Source organism: Penicillium solitum, assembly GCF_028829755.1.
Source record: "Penicillium solitum strain IBT 25940 chromosome Unknown utg000006l_segment0_segment0, whole genome shotgun sequence".
NCBI classification, from domain to species: domain Eukaryota; kingdom Fungi; phylum Ascomycota; class Eurotiomycetes; order Eurotiales; family Aspergillaceae; genus Penicillium; species Penicillium solitum.
In genome coordinates, this window is record NW_027072126.1 from 101,558 (window position 1) to 119,061 (window position 17,504).

General features: G+C 50.2%; 5 protein-coding genes across 5 annotated transcripts; all 5 read right to left on the reverse strand.

Moving 5' to 3' along the window:
- Positions 1–1,620: 1,620 nt before the first annotated feature.
- N7455_009176 (uncharacterized protein) lies at positions 1,621–1,970 on the reverse strand (the record flags this gene model as incomplete). The annotated part of the gene is given in 2 exon segments (XM_065606118.1): positions 1,621–1,872; positions 1,887–1,970. The coding sequence occupies 2 exon segments, from the start codon at positions 1,968–1,970 to the stop codon at positions 1,621–1,623; spliced, it is 336 nt and encodes a 111-aa protein (XP_065460583.1).
- An 18-nt stretch (positions 1,971–1,988) lies between these two features.
- On the reverse strand, positions 1,989–3,187 carry N7455_009177 (uncharacterized protein; the record flags this gene model as incomplete). The annotated part of the gene is made up of 5 exons (XM_065606119.1): positions 2,968–3,187; positions 2,797–2,907; positions 2,350–2,735; positions 2,233–2,297; positions 1,989–2,182 (listed from the first exon to the last, which is right to left on the reverse strand). The coding sequence occupies exons 1-5, from the start codon at positions 3,112–3,114 to the stop codon at positions 1,989–1,991; spliced, it is 903 nt and encodes a 300-aa protein (XP_065460584.1). The 5' UTR covers positions 3,115–3,187.
- Positions 3,188–3,869: 682 nt separating this feature from the next.
- N7455_009178 (class I SAM-dependent methyltransferase) lies at positions 3,870–5,577 on the reverse strand (the record flags this gene model as incomplete). Its single annotated transcript, XM_065606120.1, has 7 exons — positions 3,870–4,005; positions 4,064–4,492; positions 4,547–4,733; positions 4,881–5,056; positions 5,107–5,148; positions 5,431–5,483; positions 5,551–5,577. The coding sequence occupies 7 exons, from the start codon at positions 5,575–5,577 to the stop codon at positions 3,870–3,872; spliced, it is 1,050 nt and encodes a 349-aa protein (XP_065460585.1).
- A 2,543-nt stretch (positions 5,578–8,120) lies between these two features.
- Positions 8,121–8,748, reverse strand: N7455_009179 (uncharacterized protein; the record flags this gene model as incomplete). Its single annotated transcript, XM_065606121.1, has 2 exons — positions 8,121–8,527; positions 8,577–8,748. Coding segments are annotated over 2 exons (579 nt in total), but the record flags the coding sequence as incomplete, so codon positions are not given.
- Positions 8,749–15,980: 7,232 nt separating this feature from the next.
- N7455_009180 (uncharacterized protein) lies at positions 15,981–17,269 on the reverse strand (the record flags this gene model as incomplete). Its single annotated transcript, XM_065606122.1, has 4 exons — positions 15,981–16,165; positions 16,223–16,469; positions 16,521–17,029; positions 17,086–17,269. The coding sequence occupies 4 exons, from the start codon at positions 17,267–17,269 to the stop codon at positions 15,981–15,983; spliced, it is 1,125 nt and encodes a 374-aa protein (XP_065460587.1).
- Positions 17,270–17,504: the final 235 nt, after the last annotated feature.

The window sequence follows — 17,504 nt, forward strand, 5'->3', positions numbered from 1 at the left end:
GGACGGACCTGCACACGCTACCGGAAACCAATCCTCTCCGCAGAAACACAGATCGGATCAGGAAATTCAGGAGATACCACCGCTCGCCACTATACCAAGTAGCGGACGCGTTGAGGAACATCGAGATGGAATCGCTGGAAACTATCAACCCGTTTACACTGGCACCATGGGAATCACGCGTGCACACTGATGATTATCTCATTCCCGAGGAATCGACTGTACCAGGCGGATCAATGCAAATCGCGTTCAGCAGCTCGGCACGGAATGAGCTGGTGGGATTTGGGGTGGCGATCGAGAAGCAACCACCTCGCTATCGAAAAGTGAAATTGAAGGCCTTTTCCGTCACGTTGGGAGCAAGAACAGAGCAAAATCCATTTTCCTCAGAGCTAGCAGCAATGGCGCATAAACTAAACACGCTCGTGGGACTGAAAGATTACCGGATTACACTGCTCACGAGTAACAAAGCGGCGGCTCTCACGCTGAATAATCCGCGACAACAGTCAGGCCAGGAATTTGTCTGTCAAATCTACAAGCTGATAAGAAGAGTGCGGAGGAATGGAAATCAGATTAGCGTCCGGTGGATCCCCACTAGCGAAGACAACAACCTTCTACGTCTGGCGAAAGAACAGGCCAGAGTCGCAACACAAGAAGACGCTGTCCCGCAAGGCAAAGTCCCCAGGATGAAATCGACAACTCTGAATATCGCGCGGTCCCAGGCAGTCCCCAGCAGTGAGCTGCCCGGGAACATAGGGAGACATTCCAGACGAGTGGATACAGCACTTCCAGGGAAACACACGCGGCAGCTTTATGACCGATTATCGTGGAAAGAAGCGAGCGTGCTGGCCCAGCTCCGCACGGGCATGGCAAGGCTCAATGGATATCTCTTTCGAATCAATGCCGCCGAAACAGATCAATGTGCATGTGGACAGGCAAGAGAGACCGTGGACCATTTCCTCTTTCCATGTCGGAAGTGGACCGCACACCGGACGGAAATGCTGCAATGTACCCACACTTGTCGAAGCAATATATCTTTCTTCCTGGGTGGAAAATCGCACTCCGATGACCAGAACTGGACACCCAACTTGGAAGCAGTGCGAGCCTCAATACGGTTTGCGATCGCTACGGGCCGACTTGACGCCACTTAACCCTGCCGACGAACTGATGAAATACCGCTTCTTACTAACCCCCAGCACCTTGTGACAGACGGTAGACGTGCTTCAACTGCCGAGGATAGGATGTTGAACACTTAAAGAAGCGCCTTCAAGCCAGTCTACTAACCAATACTAACCCACAGGGACCAGCTATGAGTCGTCAACGCCAGACGTAGTGACTTACTTGTAGAGCGTGTTACGGCGAGAGAAATATAGCGGGGGAAGGACTGGCGTACTCAATGCAGCTTGCCTTGCTAGGGTTGAAGTGGGCAGCCACTTGCAGATAGTTGGGGAAGAGGATGGAGAATACCGAGTAGTAGAAGAAGGTCTAGCGCATCGAGAACACACGCGGCCGCCACGGTGCGGTTGTTGATCATGTGGTACGGCACAAAGGGCTTCTTTGCAAACCAAGCATCCCAAACGAGGGAAGGGATAAAGAAATGAACTCAGGACCAACATGGCGATAAGGTTACCCTTGTGCCAGGCGGCACTGTTGTTCGACCCGACCGGTGATTGCGGGATCAGCAGCAGGAAGAGGCCTAGGGAAAGGAGGAGGATGCCTCCCCGGAGGCCCAGCTCGAACCATAGAAGGTTGAACACTCTCATCCACAATGGCCCGGGGTTCATGTGCTCGGTAACGGTGGGTCGCGGGGATCTCGATACGAGCAGATGCTCGTACACCAGCATGTTCGCGATCAGAGGCGCCGCGCAGACCGGTAGACTAATTGCACCAACATGCTCATGCACAACGAATATAAACCCAGCACAGTCGTCCAGGCCTAGGCTGGAGCGGGTTTGAGGCTGTGGGCCTGATGGCATAGGGGATAGGATTGCGGATTAATGAAAAGAGTGGATTCGGCGTTTCCAACGCGATCTAAGCTCTTCACCACTAGACCAACTAGACCAGCTGCTTAGAATTGGAAAAGAATTAACTAAAACTCGAAGCAATGGTCTAACCGTCATTAGGCTACCGGCAGCGATACCTAGACTGGCTTCTACGTTCGACCATATTGAAACCTGTGTTATTTCATCTGCGAACAAATTAGAAGGATGACGGATTTAGACGATGAAATCAACTCACGAAGGAAGTCTGGTTTGCCTGCGTAATGCAAAAATGGCATGCGGATTATGACAGCCATGCTAGCTCTGCCCATTATCAGCATAAGGTCCAAAACAGGAGAGCAAGGAGCATACGAACATGCAAGCAAGCCCCAGAATTGCCGACACAACAAATTTCGTTCCACGATTCATTTGAAGCCTCCAAATCATGAAAACAGGCAGGCAGCCAAGGGTGAAATCGCATGCTGCCGCCACCCCACTATACATATAGGCGATGCCAAGAAGAGTGTTTATCTCAAGACATCGCCCTTCCGTTGATGATCGATTCCAATAATAAGCGACTGGCCGACATTGGAAGATTGTGAAGAAAAGAAAAACGGTTCCCACCGCCGTCGAAAGCACCATAATACTGTAAAGAATCCACGAATGGATGCGCTCAACCGTAAGACGAAGAAGGGTGGTGGCAATAGATAGTCTTGCAATGGTGCAAGTAAATACGTAAAAGATTTGTCCTAGCCACCAACACTATCAGCCATAGCAGTCAGCAAGCTCTAAACATCAAAGGATGCCTGTTACAACCACCTACTAGTAAGCCGCGGCGAATGTCGTCTGGTCTATGGCTTAAAAACTCCGTCGTCTTTCCCATCCCGTAGATGCTGCCCACGATTCCGCATATAGCGAATGCTGTATTAAAAGCCTGCATGCATCTTAGTTTGATAATTGAGTACTTGAAAGGCACTTTTTCAATAATACTTACTGCTGCCGCTACCATCAACGCATCATCGGATCCAAAAGCCTTTACAACTTTCAACCGAACAAAACAGCGGAGACAGACAGTGACTAGCGAAAACACGAAGAAAACTGCAGTGGTGATAATGATGGCATTGCTGCCCCCATTTCCCATGGCTTCGAGGGCAAAGATGTGTCCGAGAGAGCATAGACTGGCTGTCGCTAAGATGTTAACGGCATTAAAGAAGCTTAATTGAATTGTTATGTAAGAAAAGGAACGACGTCATCATTGACTTGTGATGGAATGTTCCACTCGCAAATCACATTGCAAGGATCCAGCCACATGAAAGCAATCATTTTGGCAAGCAGGAAGAATGTTTCATCAGTGGGTACAAGAATAGAATGCGAGGGCTAACAAGTCTAACAATAGAGGCCTAAAGAGCTTGCATGAAGCTGACGGTAGCCAAGACTTTTGCCGCATTTCGAGCGGAGCGGGGCAAACGTGATAATCGACAACTAGGGCAGTAGGTTCCACGGCCCGGTATTAGTCATGCCGGTGGCTTTTTCATTGGTATACCAAGCAGACCATACAAAAATGCATATATTAGAATTAGTCATCGATGCCCGCACTGATTGTTTGACATTTCGCAACGTGACTCTCGCGAATGTCTTCTTGAGTTGTGGGCATAGGAAAATTGCTATAACAGTCATATTGATGCCATTCAATTCGACAGCTCCAATCGGAACCGGCTACGCGTGATCTATGAGATATATCCAGCTATCGCTTGGAGAAAGATGAGCCTCCACGATGGTATACAGGCTACACAAAAGCCAGAGATTGACAGGAGGTCATTATGTGCAATTTCGAAGAGGCGAAAAATAGATTACTGCGTGGATGCTCAAAACGCTCTCTGTGAGGGTGGTACCACCTCACCTTAATCCTGGTGTTGTCAACTGACTGGTTTTACTCTTCCCAGCGTCCTTCTCCTTCTTCTTGGCCTTCTCTTTCTCGGCAAAGATACTAGCAGCTTCCTTAACCGTGGGCTTACGGGCCCAGATTCGTCGCCTAGTCCCACGTTAGCGGTATACCTAGAACACACAAGTTTCACAAAATGAGTACTCACGAGACGTGGTAGATATGGTACTTTGGGTTGTTGATCTCAGCCCGGGCTTTTGCAACAAAGACTTGGACTCGCTCTAGGCTCCATGGCTCGGGAAGACCGAACTTAGTAAGTAAATATGTGGCATATCCGTCCATGCCGGTCTTCCACATGTGCCAATTCAGACGGCCAGCTTCCTTTAGGACGGGGTCCCTGGGCCACGGGCCAATGGGCCACTTGTACACCTTTTCACGGAGTTCGATAAAACCGGCCTTTTTAATTTCCCCGCGCATAGTGTCCAGCGTGTCGACTGAGCGTCCAGATCTTGCAGCTGCGCCGACAATGTTTGGTCCCCAGCTTGCCAGGCAACTGTCCTTAGGCAAGCTGCCGTCATCGGAAATAACGTTACAGCCCCCTTCAAATTGCTCGAACCAACCTCCCGGTTCCAAGTTACTAGAGAAATGGGTGTTATTAACCTATACCCGTCGAGAAGTTACCATATCCTACTCGTAGCACTGCCTGTAAACAGATTTCCACTCAGGCGCGGTGAAAGAGCCTAGCATGAGACGTATATGAATCAGATCGAACTTCTCGCGCCATGTCCATTCCTGAAGAATATCGTCGACTTCGAGAATGCAATTGGGGGGCATCCAATCAATGGGTGGAGGGTAGAGATCGACGCCGCGAACCTGGGCTGGGTGGGATTAGCATGAGTTTCGAGGGAAGAGATGCTGGGGAGGACCACTCTCTGGAAACATGTCTGCCACATCACTAGATTTTGGATGCAGTCAGCGGACTTTACTACCACTGTGGGATAAGTATGATTGGGGGCAAGGCTCACACTGCCCAGCTTCCTCGGCCAGTACCGACATCAAGAATGCGCTAATTTTTATGAGTATTGAGATCCAGCCACCGAAAAAGAAATTACGCAAGACAATTGATACCTTAGGGTTTTTGATCGGGGCTTGAAACAGAGGGTTGTTAGTTTCGGAATCCATGACCACGCCAACTAAGTGTCTGGAGGTGTCAGTGCGCATACAGTGGCCCTGGGGGTTGTGGGCACCTACCCTGCTTCAAGAGCTTCGAATTGCTGCTCATCAGAAGGGCCCCTGTGTTGAGGTTAGAAGATCGTGTTGATGGTTGTAGTTTTTAGGATGTTGCAAGTACCAATATTTGCCTTCTCGGAGAGTTTGGTACCTGGGTATGATCATGAGAATGGAACCTTTGTCTGATGACCCACTTCTAGATCGCGTACCGTCGGCCATTATCTATCACTCCCTTGTAGATGGAGGAAGCAAGAGATGTGGTCTCTCTACCGCCCAAAATAGACAACTCGTCAGCTCCTGTATACTCGTGCAAGATCGCCTGGAAAACATCGCGGGAGCACATACGATTGGAAATCGCTAGGCTCATACTTGTTGTCGACCAGGTAAAAGTCGGGGTCCTATGTTGTAGAGCGACCATGAAAATCAGACGAATGTGCCAAGTCAATCCGCTTGGGTAGCACTTACGACCGCAATTTTCCCATTGGCTGGCATTTCGAGGGTGGAATCGTGGAAGCCGAGGAATAGATTTCCGAGCGCTAGAATAGTTTAACTAACAATCCCAAGCAATTCCGACCAGAAAAATAGGGAAAGAAATTCCAACAGCCAGTGGTGAATGCGGGGTGCGATTAATCGTTTTAAAAAACAAGGAGAGCTGACGGTCCACATGGGGCTCCACGAACTTCCAGGTGCGCCAATTAGCCGTAGAAATCTTCTCATTGGAACGGGGAAGTATTGATAGACGATCCCTCGACGGCGGTGGCGCACAGACCTTTAATGGCGGGTTCAAGTCCTGATCAGCGTTTCTTGACGTGTTCATGGCTTTTCCACCCCCAATCCCCGCCCGCTCAAAACACGCCATGAGGTGAGATGACGCGAAAATGGAAGGCGCAGTTTTTATCTGTCATGCAGAACGAAACTCAATGCAAAAGAGAAACGAAAGCCATATGAGATAAAGGGTCAAAATCTGACCCTGAGGCAGATTTGACTCAATTTTCCTGATGTTGACACAGTCTTGCTGCGGAGGTATGGGTGAACATGGTTCTCAGAGATGTACCAGGTCAAGGGCTAAGCAAAGGGGCGATTGAGGTCCATAATTGGAAGTATTTTATTTTTTATCCAATCAGTGTACATTAACTGCAAGATTCAGCCGCGGTAATAGAGGATGGACATCTATTTGAGTATAAAATGGAATCATGATTCCTAGTATGAGCAGAGCTCTGAGAAGTTGATATCACTATATATATTTTTCCATCTTATTTCTATTTAATGTCTAAGCCGCATTAAATTTAGGAACACAATTTAATGCGGCCCGCTCAATGATTGATCTGAGCTAAGGCCTTGGCGGTGGGGCCCAGAAAAGAGTGATCAAGAGTATATGTGTCAAGCCGATTTCGAGAACGACTGTAGAATCCGAGGGCTGGCGACGACTCTCACCTCCACGTGATGCCGGCAGGGAACCTGTAAAATGCCTTGCCTGGGGTGTATTCGCAGAGCTAAGAAGAGTCACCACTGGCCAGCACTGTCCGCTGGCTAGGGCTACGGCGGGAGCGAGAGCTCAGGGGTCAGGGGTCAGGGGCCCTGACCCCACGCACAGGCGACAAGGGAACACTTTGAAAACCACCCGACACACGACTGCGAAACCGATCCTACAATCAGTGGACACTAGGGTCGTGGGATAGGACACCCTTGGGGTGCTCTCGGGCTGCTCTGTTGAAAGGAGGATATCGCTGGGTCTGAGGATACACAAACGACAGAGCCAAAAGCAAAACCACGAACGACACGACACGACCCAGCATCCTTGAATCCACACAGAGAACGACGAGGTAGTTTGGTTGGTGGGAGGGACAACACTGTGTTGCTTGGCTGCTCTGTGTACAGAGAGGATACAACTGGGCAAACTCCTGCGAGACATGGTCGGCCTTGTCAAAGAGATCTTGCAAGGTAGCGCGAAATGGATTTGACAATCCGCGGGGCGCAGCATATAATGGAAGCGACGGAAGACTGGGTGGGCGGACTGCAGATACGACACTTTCTATATGGCTCGAGAGGACGGACGCGCGTGTCGGTCTACTGAGAGAATAGGATTTTGAAGATGGCTTCGAGGATGGAGACTTCAAGGCCGCTATGGAAGTAGGCTTAAGGTGCAAACTGGTATTGACTTGCGGAACTGGCTGTGCCCCGTGAAGGATGCGGATGAGGATCGAAGGGGATGCAATGGAGAGGGTCTATGTAGGTAGACATGCTGCCACCTCTACAATGTATTATCAAGCGTGCCCAACTTAGTAATACAAATCAATACTTGACACCCGGCAGCTATATGACCGATTATCGTGGAAAGAAGCGAGCGTGCTGGCTCAACTCCGAACCGGCATGGCAAGACTCAATGGATATCTCTTTCGAATCAACGTAGCAGACACAGACCAGTGTGCGTGTGGACAAGCGAGAGAGACCGTGGAGCACTTCCTATTTCGATGTCAAAAATGGACGGCGCACTGGACGGAACTACTACAATGTACCAACACTCACCGAGAAATATATCCTTCTTTCTAGGAGGAAAGTCGCCTTCCGATGATCAGAAGTGGACGCCAAACTTAGAGGCGGTACGGGCCTCAATACGATTCGCCATCGCCACGGGCCGACTCGAGGCCACCTAACCATGCCAACGAACATAAATCACCCCCTTTCGCCGATCTGACCCACCAACCACCTCGCCTTACAGATGGTAGACGCGCTTCAGCTGCCGAAAATAGGATGTTGAACACTTGGAGAAGCGCCTTCAAGCCAGTCTACTAACAAAATTACTAACCCACGAGGATCCGCTGCAATACGGACATCTGAGATGACATATATTGCAAGGCTTTTTGTATGGGCTTTGAGGAGACACAGTACTATATCTATTATGACATGTATAGTAGATCAGAGATAGTTGTCCTTTCCGCTTAGTGGCCGGGCGTGAATAAATTGTGTGTGTGTGTGTGTGTAACCTCCACTATCTACACTGTGACCCAAACAATACTAGTAGAAGTGCTAGTGACAGAAGCAACAGTGACGATAGTGAGATGGCTATCTTTCGTAGTAGTAGTAGATGAAGTGCTGGTAGATGGAGTGCTGGTAGATGGAGTGCTGGTAGATGGAGTGCTGGTAGATGGAGTGCTGGTAGATGGAGTGCTGGTAGATGGAGTGCTGGTAGGTAGTTTATAGGTAGATGAGTAGCAGGGCGAGTTTGTTTTATCTAATTCTCCAGTTGTAATACACCAGCTACCTGCCTTTAATCCATCATTGAGTACACAGGACGATTGATTCCCATTTATATTGGAGAATGTGACCAGTCCCGTGCGGTTCACCTGGATCCAAGCAACAGGCGAACCGTCCTCTGTACCGCATACGTCGACTTTGAGCATATTCAATTCATGACGGTTGCCATTGGCAACCTCACTGAGCTCTAGCAATTCGTTAAGAGCGGTCTTAACTTTCAATTTGAGGGTGCCTACTTGAACAATCAATTCCATCGAGACGACCAAATGACGCAGAGTAACCTGTGCAGCCATAATTATCAGTAGACCATATCAGACATTGCCGATTATGATCTATGATCTCAAGGGTTCCAGCTTGGGATGTGCCAGCCTGAATAATGGCTAGAATAGCAATTAAGAAAAAATGCATCTTCGAAAGACCTCAGGAACTATAGGCTAGCTTGACTTGGATGGACGGGATTAAGAGCACAATGAGCGGCTTTAAATATAAATTGTGTGCACCAGAAATTACATTAACACACAAAGCATCGACATAGTTTTCTTGAGGGTGGTCCGGAAAATTTTAACCATGATTTGAAGCCTCAGACGCTAGATAAAAATGCCAAGCGATTCGGCCATTATGTGACTTCTGTTACAACACTTTCCTATTTAAAAGATAGCCTGGTTAGATTAAAGAGGTCCAAAGCTCATGATAATAAATACGACAGTGGTATTCCAGTAGCAAACTCCAAGAGCAGGGCAGAAACTGAGGGATAAATCAGCGCGACAACGGTTTTAAACCCGGCGGAAAGCGAGGGCCTAGAGAGAATTTCCCACTGCACAGATCGCAACCGCCAGGCTTGGCAAGAACTTACGAATTTGGCGGTGCAATACTATCTCTTAACACATAAACAGGAATATATTCTCTTTGATACAGGGATGGATGGATGGATGGATGGATGGATGGATGGATGGATGGATTTCATTTACCCTGACCCCTCGCAAAATGAAAGCGATATGCAGGATACAACAACTATATATATCCGAGTATGTACATGTAGAATGATCCACTTCCTGAAAACGAACTTAGAGCCTCGTCAAGGCCTCTCGTGGCCTAATTGCCGCTCCCATTGTTAGGCTGCCCTCGTGGCGCGCGACTGCGAAACCGTTGTGACGCCTCAGCGAAGTCCAACACGGCATTCACCGTTTTGGCTCGCGAGACGATGTCTGGTTTACCTTTCTCACCTTCGTTGGAGCCTCCCAGCAGACTCGACACGCTATTGAACGCGTCCCCCACTTCCTTTCTGAGTTTCCTCCGCAATTCCACCAGTCTTGGACAGTCCACCAGCACATGCGTGACGGTTTCTTGCGCACCGCAGACGCACTGATTGTCGTCGGAGTAGCCAATGTTTTTGCGGTAGGTAGACAACCAATTGTGGCCCGTGCGTAACTGCGTCAGCAGGTACGCCCGGTCCCTAGACAAGCTTCCGTACAGCTTTCGAGTATATGTCGCCGGTAAGGTGTTGTCGATCTTCCGTAAGTGACCGCCTTTGGTGCTAGATCTCCACTCTTGCTCCCACTGCGCTCGGATATTTCCGCGGATATACGCGTTCTCTCTTGTGAGCAGCGGACGGAATGGGTGGGTCTTGCCTGGGCGCGCAGCTTCCCGGGCTAGTCGGTCTGCCGCGTCGTTCCCAGGGTCATCACAATGTCCTGGGATCCATTGGAGATGAAGCGCGATGTTCTCTGCTTGGACTTCGGCGGCTGCTAAGAGAATCGCGTGGACGATCCGTTGCCCTGATTTGTTTCTTGCGTTCTGGATTGACTGCAAGGCCGACTTGCTATCACATAGAATTGTCGCCGTCGTTGGACGTCCGTACGCGCCGCTTGAGCGCTGGTGAGCCAATCTGAACACCATACTGATGGCGTAAAAGATGCCTATAAGCTCCGCTACGTGAACCGACCAGCGGTCCATTGGCCCTACTTGAATTTGTTCAGATCCCACTACCTCCAAATTTGCGTCTAGTGCGACCACAGCCACGCCTAGATGGTCTTTAAGACCCGAGGCGTCCGAGTACACAATCGCATCAGACGTGGACCGCGCGGTGTCTGCCCGTTCCCTCGCTATTTCCCGGTCTGACTCGATCTCAATTTTTGCAAAGGCATCGGCACGCCATGGCGGCAGCGGTCGGGGGTCAATCGTTTCCAATTCATTCAGCCTGTCGAGGTCCATAGTCTTCAAGGCTTCTGCCAGCGGGAAGCGCGCATACGATCCGATATTGTTTCTACGTTTCTGTGCCCGCAGAAGTGCCGTCCAAATCGGGTGATCACGAGGCAGTGTGTGTAGTCTGGCGATGGTGCGCTGTGCTCGGTGGCGAAGACGAAGATGGGTGGGAAGTACGTGGGCTTCCACCTCTAGCGTTGCGGTCGCAACCGTCCTGAATGCCGATAGGGTGCGGATCAGGGGTGTTCTCTGTACTGTATTCAAGTGCCGCAAGTGCGTCTTGTCTCGAAGCGGGTCATGCCACACCGTCGACGCGTAGTCCACCACAGGTGTGACACATGCTTGATAGAGTTGTCTCATCTGTTCTGGGCGTAGGTGTCGTAACCCGCACAGTGCGATGGTGGTTTTGGTTGCTCGTTTGATGGTCTGCTGTACGTGATCTTTCCACCGCAGCTCCTGGTCAAATACCACTCCCAGTAGCTTGGCCGTGGCTGATGGTCGGGCGATTATGCCATTCACGACGATTTGTCCTTCCAAATGTTCTCTTTTCTTCCTGGTCAGGTGGATGAGCTCGGTTTTCTCGGCTGCAAAGCAGGAGCCGGTCTGCCGCGCCCATTCCTCAATGCGGGGGATGTCCTCTGTCTGAATCTTGGCCAGGTTGGCCTCAGCCGAGCTGCCCACTCGCCAGCGAAAGTAGTCGTCAATGAACGCTGAGGCACCACCATGGTGATCTACAGGTTGGTCGACTAGGTCGGCATTGAAGAATGCGAATAAAATCGGGGACAGAGGCGATCCTTGTGCCAGCCCAGCATTTGCGAGCGGTTTCATCGGGGTGCGGAAGTCGTCAAATCCAATGCTCGCGTGGCGGTCGCTCATGAAGCTTGCGATCCATTTTCTTGCGATCGTTGGGATCCTTCGTGCCTGTAGGCAGGAATTCAAGCTGGTCTTGTTTACCCCGTTGAAAGCACCCTTAAGGTCAAACGCGACAAGGGTCACCACTTTGTGTTTGTACCATGCACGGTCGATTGCGTTGGAGAGGACCAACAGGGCCTGTTCGGTCGTCCTTCCCGGGCGTCCGCCAAACTGGCTGTTCGGGAGTAGCCCGTGCTTTTCCGCTAGGAAGGACAGTCGTCGGGCCACCACTGCCTCCAGAAGTTTACCGAGCGTGTTCAGCAATGAGATTGGGCGGTAAGCTCCAGGGATCGAGTAATCTGGCTTTGCTGGTTTCCGCAGTACCACGATTTTCGCGCTTCGCCATTGCTTTGGGTGATGGCTTAGGTTCAGGGAGGCGGTAAAGATACTAGTGATAATGCTTTTCAAGTGACTCCATAAATTCTTCCACACTAGCATCGGCAGACTATCCCCTCCGGGTGCGGTGGTTCCTTTGGTCGCGTTAAGCGCTCGTTGAATTTCGGGCTCGGTGATCGACTGCCACGGGAGTTCCAGCTCCGTCACATCTGGTGGACGTGGGTCGGCCGGGTTCATTTCAGGGAAGAACGAGTCCAGAAACGCTTGTGCCTTGTCTTCATTGTCGGCGAGCTGCGCTGCCTCGACCTGCAGTGCAGGAACACACCCCCAGGTTTCTCGAGGTTTCATGTAAGTTGCGGCTTTCCAGAGCTTGCCTTCGCCCGCCTCGTCGAGAAACCGTTTCCAATGGGATGATTTCGCTTTCTCAATCTTCCGAGTCCACGTTCGTCGTTTTCGTTGCATGTCCAGAAACGCTGCTATAGAGGTCGGGTGATGTCGTCCAAGCTCGGCGCAGCTCGCTTGCCATCTTCTGCGAACCTGGTTGACTTCGACCTGTTGAGCTTTGAGGTCCGGTGTAAACCACCGTTTAGCATATGGCGATGGTCGTGAGTTTGGTGCGAACTGGTCGACGGCCTGAGCTGTTACTTCCGTAAGACTCTCCACAATTGCGTCGAGTGCTGGTCGAGTTCTGATTTCCTTCCACGGGCCCATTTGTTGGGTAACCTGCTCGCCGATTTTGGTCCAGTCTGCGCGGTCATACACCTTCCTCGCTTTAGTGGTGGACTTGGACCGAGCTTGCAGGTTCCATTCGGAGTATGTCGCCCGGTGGTCAGATCCGTAGTTTTCGTGATACAGGTGGCACTTGACGAGCAGGTCCGGGTTGTCAGTCACTGTCTGGTCAATAGTGGAGTTCTGCCCTGGGTCGTTCAGGGCCCAGAAAGTTGCAGTTCCGCGAGGGAGGCAGCCGTGAAGTCTGTTAGTCTGGAAAAAGGCGATCAGGTCGCTGGCGTCTTCGATGAATCGGGTCGATATATGATTACCACCCCACAGGGGGTGTTGGCGGTTGAAATCCCCCGAGAGGATGATACTGGTGGTTCGCCGGTTGTCTTGGAGCGTGGATGTGATGGTAGTTTGAATCGCTGTGAGTGCTGGTTCCGACGGTGTGTTGTCGCCCGAATACAGCGGGACTGAAGGTAGGTAGACGGAGAAAAGCAGAATTTGCGAGTCGGATGTCCAGATCTTGACGGCTGCGACGTCTCGGTGGTTGCAGGGCACCTGGCGGTGCGAAGCTGTAGACACGCGTCGATTGACATAGATCAGACTACGAAACCGAGTTGCGTCGGTCTCGACTGTAGGCCGGTAGAGTCGCCAGGCGCTGTGGTTGACATGTGTGTGGTAGGTAGTGATAGATGGTTCTTGGATAAGAAGGATATCCAGGTCTTGACTTTGGTGGTCATTGATGAGTGCTTCCATTCTTGGTCCTGATTTCATGATGTTCAACTGGAGTAAGCGTAGATTGCTTTCTAGCATCGACTAGGGTTAGAGGTCGCAGGTGTTGGACATTGTCGATCGCTGGTCGCGTGTTCGCCGCTACAGTCGAGGCACCGGGCTCTGACTCCTGGTGGGCATCGCTGCCGCTCGTGCTGGCCTGCACAATGTCCGCACCGCGGTGTCTCCTTGCATGCCCATGCCAGATGTCCAAATCGTTGGCACCGGAAGCACCTCTTTTTCTTGATCTCACGTCGCTCCACGCTCCCTATATATCGTTTGTCCACTATGAAGCCCTTACTGATGAAATGCTCCGCCCCCTCTAGGGAGTCCAGCCAGATTCCTAGGGATGCGAACTTCCCGAGGGCCTTGTCTGTTCTCTTGAGCCATGCCACCTCCTCGATGTGGTAGCCTCGTTCTGCAAGGTCGTTTTCTTCTGCGATTTTCTCTATCAACTGGTCGTAATGAGTCTCTAGGTCGAGACCGTTTGTTGGTGTCCGATGCACGACCACGCCGAATCGTGGCTTTACCAGCTTTGTGTTGTTGCCCAAACCTTCCAGCCACTCAGTATTGCTGCGGGCCATTTCAGCCGATCTTGGGTCCTTGAATCGAATAACATATCCTGTCTTGGTGGTGCCAACCCCGGCTACCTGGGCGTCTTGTGTTGTGACAGCTTTCGTAAGTGCGGTGTGAATGTGGGTGTATGCAGCTTCGATTGAAAGATATCGTGCAAAGGTGTTTCCGTCGCTGTTATCGCCATCTCTCGGGTCGACGAATGTTCTCTGGGTGCTGATTCGGACGCAGTTTGGTTCTTTCTCAGCTCCTTGCGGAGCCGTTTGGGATGGACCCTGGCCGCTTCCCGCCGCAACTTCTGCCCAGGATCTGGCTGGGACCGTCGCCGGCGCAGCTTCGATTTGCGCTCGCAAAGCCTTCAGCTCCTCCTGGAGCTTGTCGTTTTGTTCCTGAAGAACATGCTGGCCATGTTTAACTTCCTGAAGTTCGTTCTGGGTGGCTTCGATTGCTGCCGTTTGATGGCGGATGACATCTTTCAGGGAGCCGATGAGTTTCCACACCTCCTTGGTGGTGATCCGACCCGCCGGATCCGAGGGCGTAAAGGCATCACCACTTCGAGTTCGTTTGCGATTCTCGTTCAGCAAGCTGGCCGTGTCGATGATCGTTCGTGCTTGGTAGTCGTCCCCTGCGACGCTGGCGGTGGTTTCTTGGGTGTTTGTGGGATGGGGCTCGGGCCCTCCCGCAGGTGGGTCCGCCATCGGTCTGGGGTTAGTTCCCGCTCGGTACACAACGTCGCAGTTTTATATCGTAGTAATATCAACTACAACGCCCTCCCTAGTGGTACAGGATCGGTCCTTTCGATTTAGATCACTTTGATACAGGGAAGATCGAAATCAGTTTCACCAATTGCACACGGAGATTCTTTCTCGAACCCTGTCCCGAAACACGCTATACCCGTTACGGTTACTCTGCCCCTGAACTCCTTTCTTGGCAGTATTCTATTACACTCGTAAAAAACGGTATAAGATTAGCCTGTGTATTCAACTCGTAAGGTTTTTATGGGTCCTAGAATTTTAATCTAACAAACAAGCCACACAGACGGATGCCAGCTCATTTGGGAATGTGGTGAGACAAAGAGCAGCCAGGCTAAATTTGAACATCACCCTTCGTACGTGCAGATTTCTAATTAAGCACGAGTGGTCACACCTGAATGGCGCCTTTCCTAGCCCCCTCGAAGCATCAGATTATGCATGACATCACCAGCAGCGCAGCACTATCTCTAAAGCAGATGGTACAGGCTGCTGGCTGCAGCGACCGTGCTATCCCGATCTCAAAGCTCGACCACTCAATAGCCTCGTAATAACCATCAATAGGCTGAGATGATTAGTGTATGGGTAGCCGAGAGACTTATCTCCTTTACGCATATGAGCTACTACAATATAGTATATAAAGTTTTGTTTTAAAGATAGATATTTTTTGATATAGACTTAAGTTATTAACTCTATTATAGACGATATTATATAAAAAAAAACTATATTGTTAGATATTGAAAGTAGGGACACTTATACGCCTATAAATAATAGTATTCTATCTGATTACTTTGCAGTTTTGTGTAGCTGAAATAGGAAATCCTTCGCAAAATTATGCTAGCGTGGGACCATATAGGAGTCCTATAACTCCCATGGGACCCCTATGGGACTACTAGGGTAATGGGACCGGAATTCTTTTAGTCCCATAGGAGTAGATAGGACCAGGATATGGGACCAAAATTTTCTTAGTCCCATGGGAGTTGGCAAGGTCTAGCTAAGACCTATATTTTATGCAAGAATGGGTTCAAATGGGTTGTTATTGGGTTATTAGGTTTAACCTATTGGGTTTTGGGTTGGGTTCTGGGTTCTGCCGAAGTCTATACCGATCTAGTTGAAAAACTTCTACCCCCTACCACAGATTAAATAAAATAGATAAAAATAAGTGGGTCTCACATTCGAGTTAATACATAGTATGGGTAGGTGCAAAAGATAAAATAATCATAAGTTTCATCATATAGAGGTTCCAGTATGTGCCTGTATTCGGCTAATAGATAAATACATTTGTAGAGATCTACATATCACTGAACCATCTCATACATTGTTGTACCCAGTATTTCTGTCAGTATAGGTAAGCAAGCCAAATCCGACGGTCCACTCAACCTACTCCAAATCCGCACAGGATTTGGGATACTGTAGGGCATGCTTAATCCGGCTGATGAGCTTCTCACCATCCACCTCGAAGACATAGTTCACCTCCCGGATACCCTGGGGCGCAAGTGCCTTCTGGTACACATGGATGTTTCCATAGCTGGGACTGCCATACGATGTGTCCACATCCAGATATACTTGAAAACGTTAGTCATGATCCATGGCATCTTTAATCTACCTTCCATATGACATACCTGAAGTCTGGTTGACAGAGATAGAAGGGTCGACCATCAGCGCAGCAGCTGTTTCATCCCAGAAAGGCAATGACAGGTCGTAATACTTATAGAAGAGCTCGCTGTATGGGTTTGGAACCGAGTGAACCTCTTCCAAGAACTCCTTGGTCGGGAAGACTTGGTTGGCAACATTCCCGGCGATGGTGATATTGGGGAAATCCGCCGTCAGGGCTATCTTAGAAGCTTCCGGGTCGATCATGAGATTGATCTATATTTTCAGGAGTCAACGCCATCATAGGATCATTCGAAGAATACTAACGTCAGACTGGTGATCTGCCAGCATGATACTTCCAGTGGCCTGAAGCATGTTCAGGTCGACATACCCTCCCATAATCACAAGATCCTTGGCAAGTGACGCAAACTGCGGGTCCATACGCACAGCAAGCGCAATATTGGTCAAGGCGCCGGCCGAGTATATGGATACCTGGCCGGGATACTTGTGCACCATCTCGACCATGAAGTTAGCCGCCGAGGTGGAACTTTCCGGTCGGCCCTTCGGGAAGCCTTCCTTGAAAGCTTCCTTGACGATGCGGTTCGGATCGCCAGAGGTAGGATCATTGCCCTCAGCCTCCAGAGTCTTATTCTCGGGCGCAAAAGCACCTTCCCAGGGCAGTTTGCCATGGATCATCTCCCATGCTCGGAAGCGGTGGGGGGTATTGATCAGCGGCCATGTCGCACCTGGATAGACTGGAATACAGCTGAGATTCCCGGCCTCTAGGGTTGCCACTGCGTGCAATGCGCCCTGTGCCTGCCAGCTGTTGGCGGTATCTTAAAGTTACGCTTAGTGAACAATTGCGCCAATGCAGTAAAATTTAGATACCCACCTGAGGCCAAGCCTAGGATTTCCACATCGCCATCAAGAGCAACCAAATAAGGTACAAAGCCCACTGTATACCAATCATTGTCCATAATGGCATAGTGCCTATCCGTCCGCCCCAGCGCAAGCGAGCCCGTGACGAAAGTAAGCATTGAGCTGCAGAGCAGCGGAACCGAGGTCGACCAATGCATTGCAGGGATGAAGCGTAGTCTTGCTGAATTGAAAGAAGGGAATATACAATTCAGTATGAAGAGCAGAATCGATTTCAAGTAAATAACCCCCTTCACCCCCGGAAGCCTTTATACCTTTAGATTCCATCTTAATCCCAGAGTTCCCCAGAGTTTCTTACCCAATTGTAGTCATCAATCAGCATGGACACACCAACTTAGAGAAGCAGTGGCTACGGTTTCCCAGAATGGACGTTGT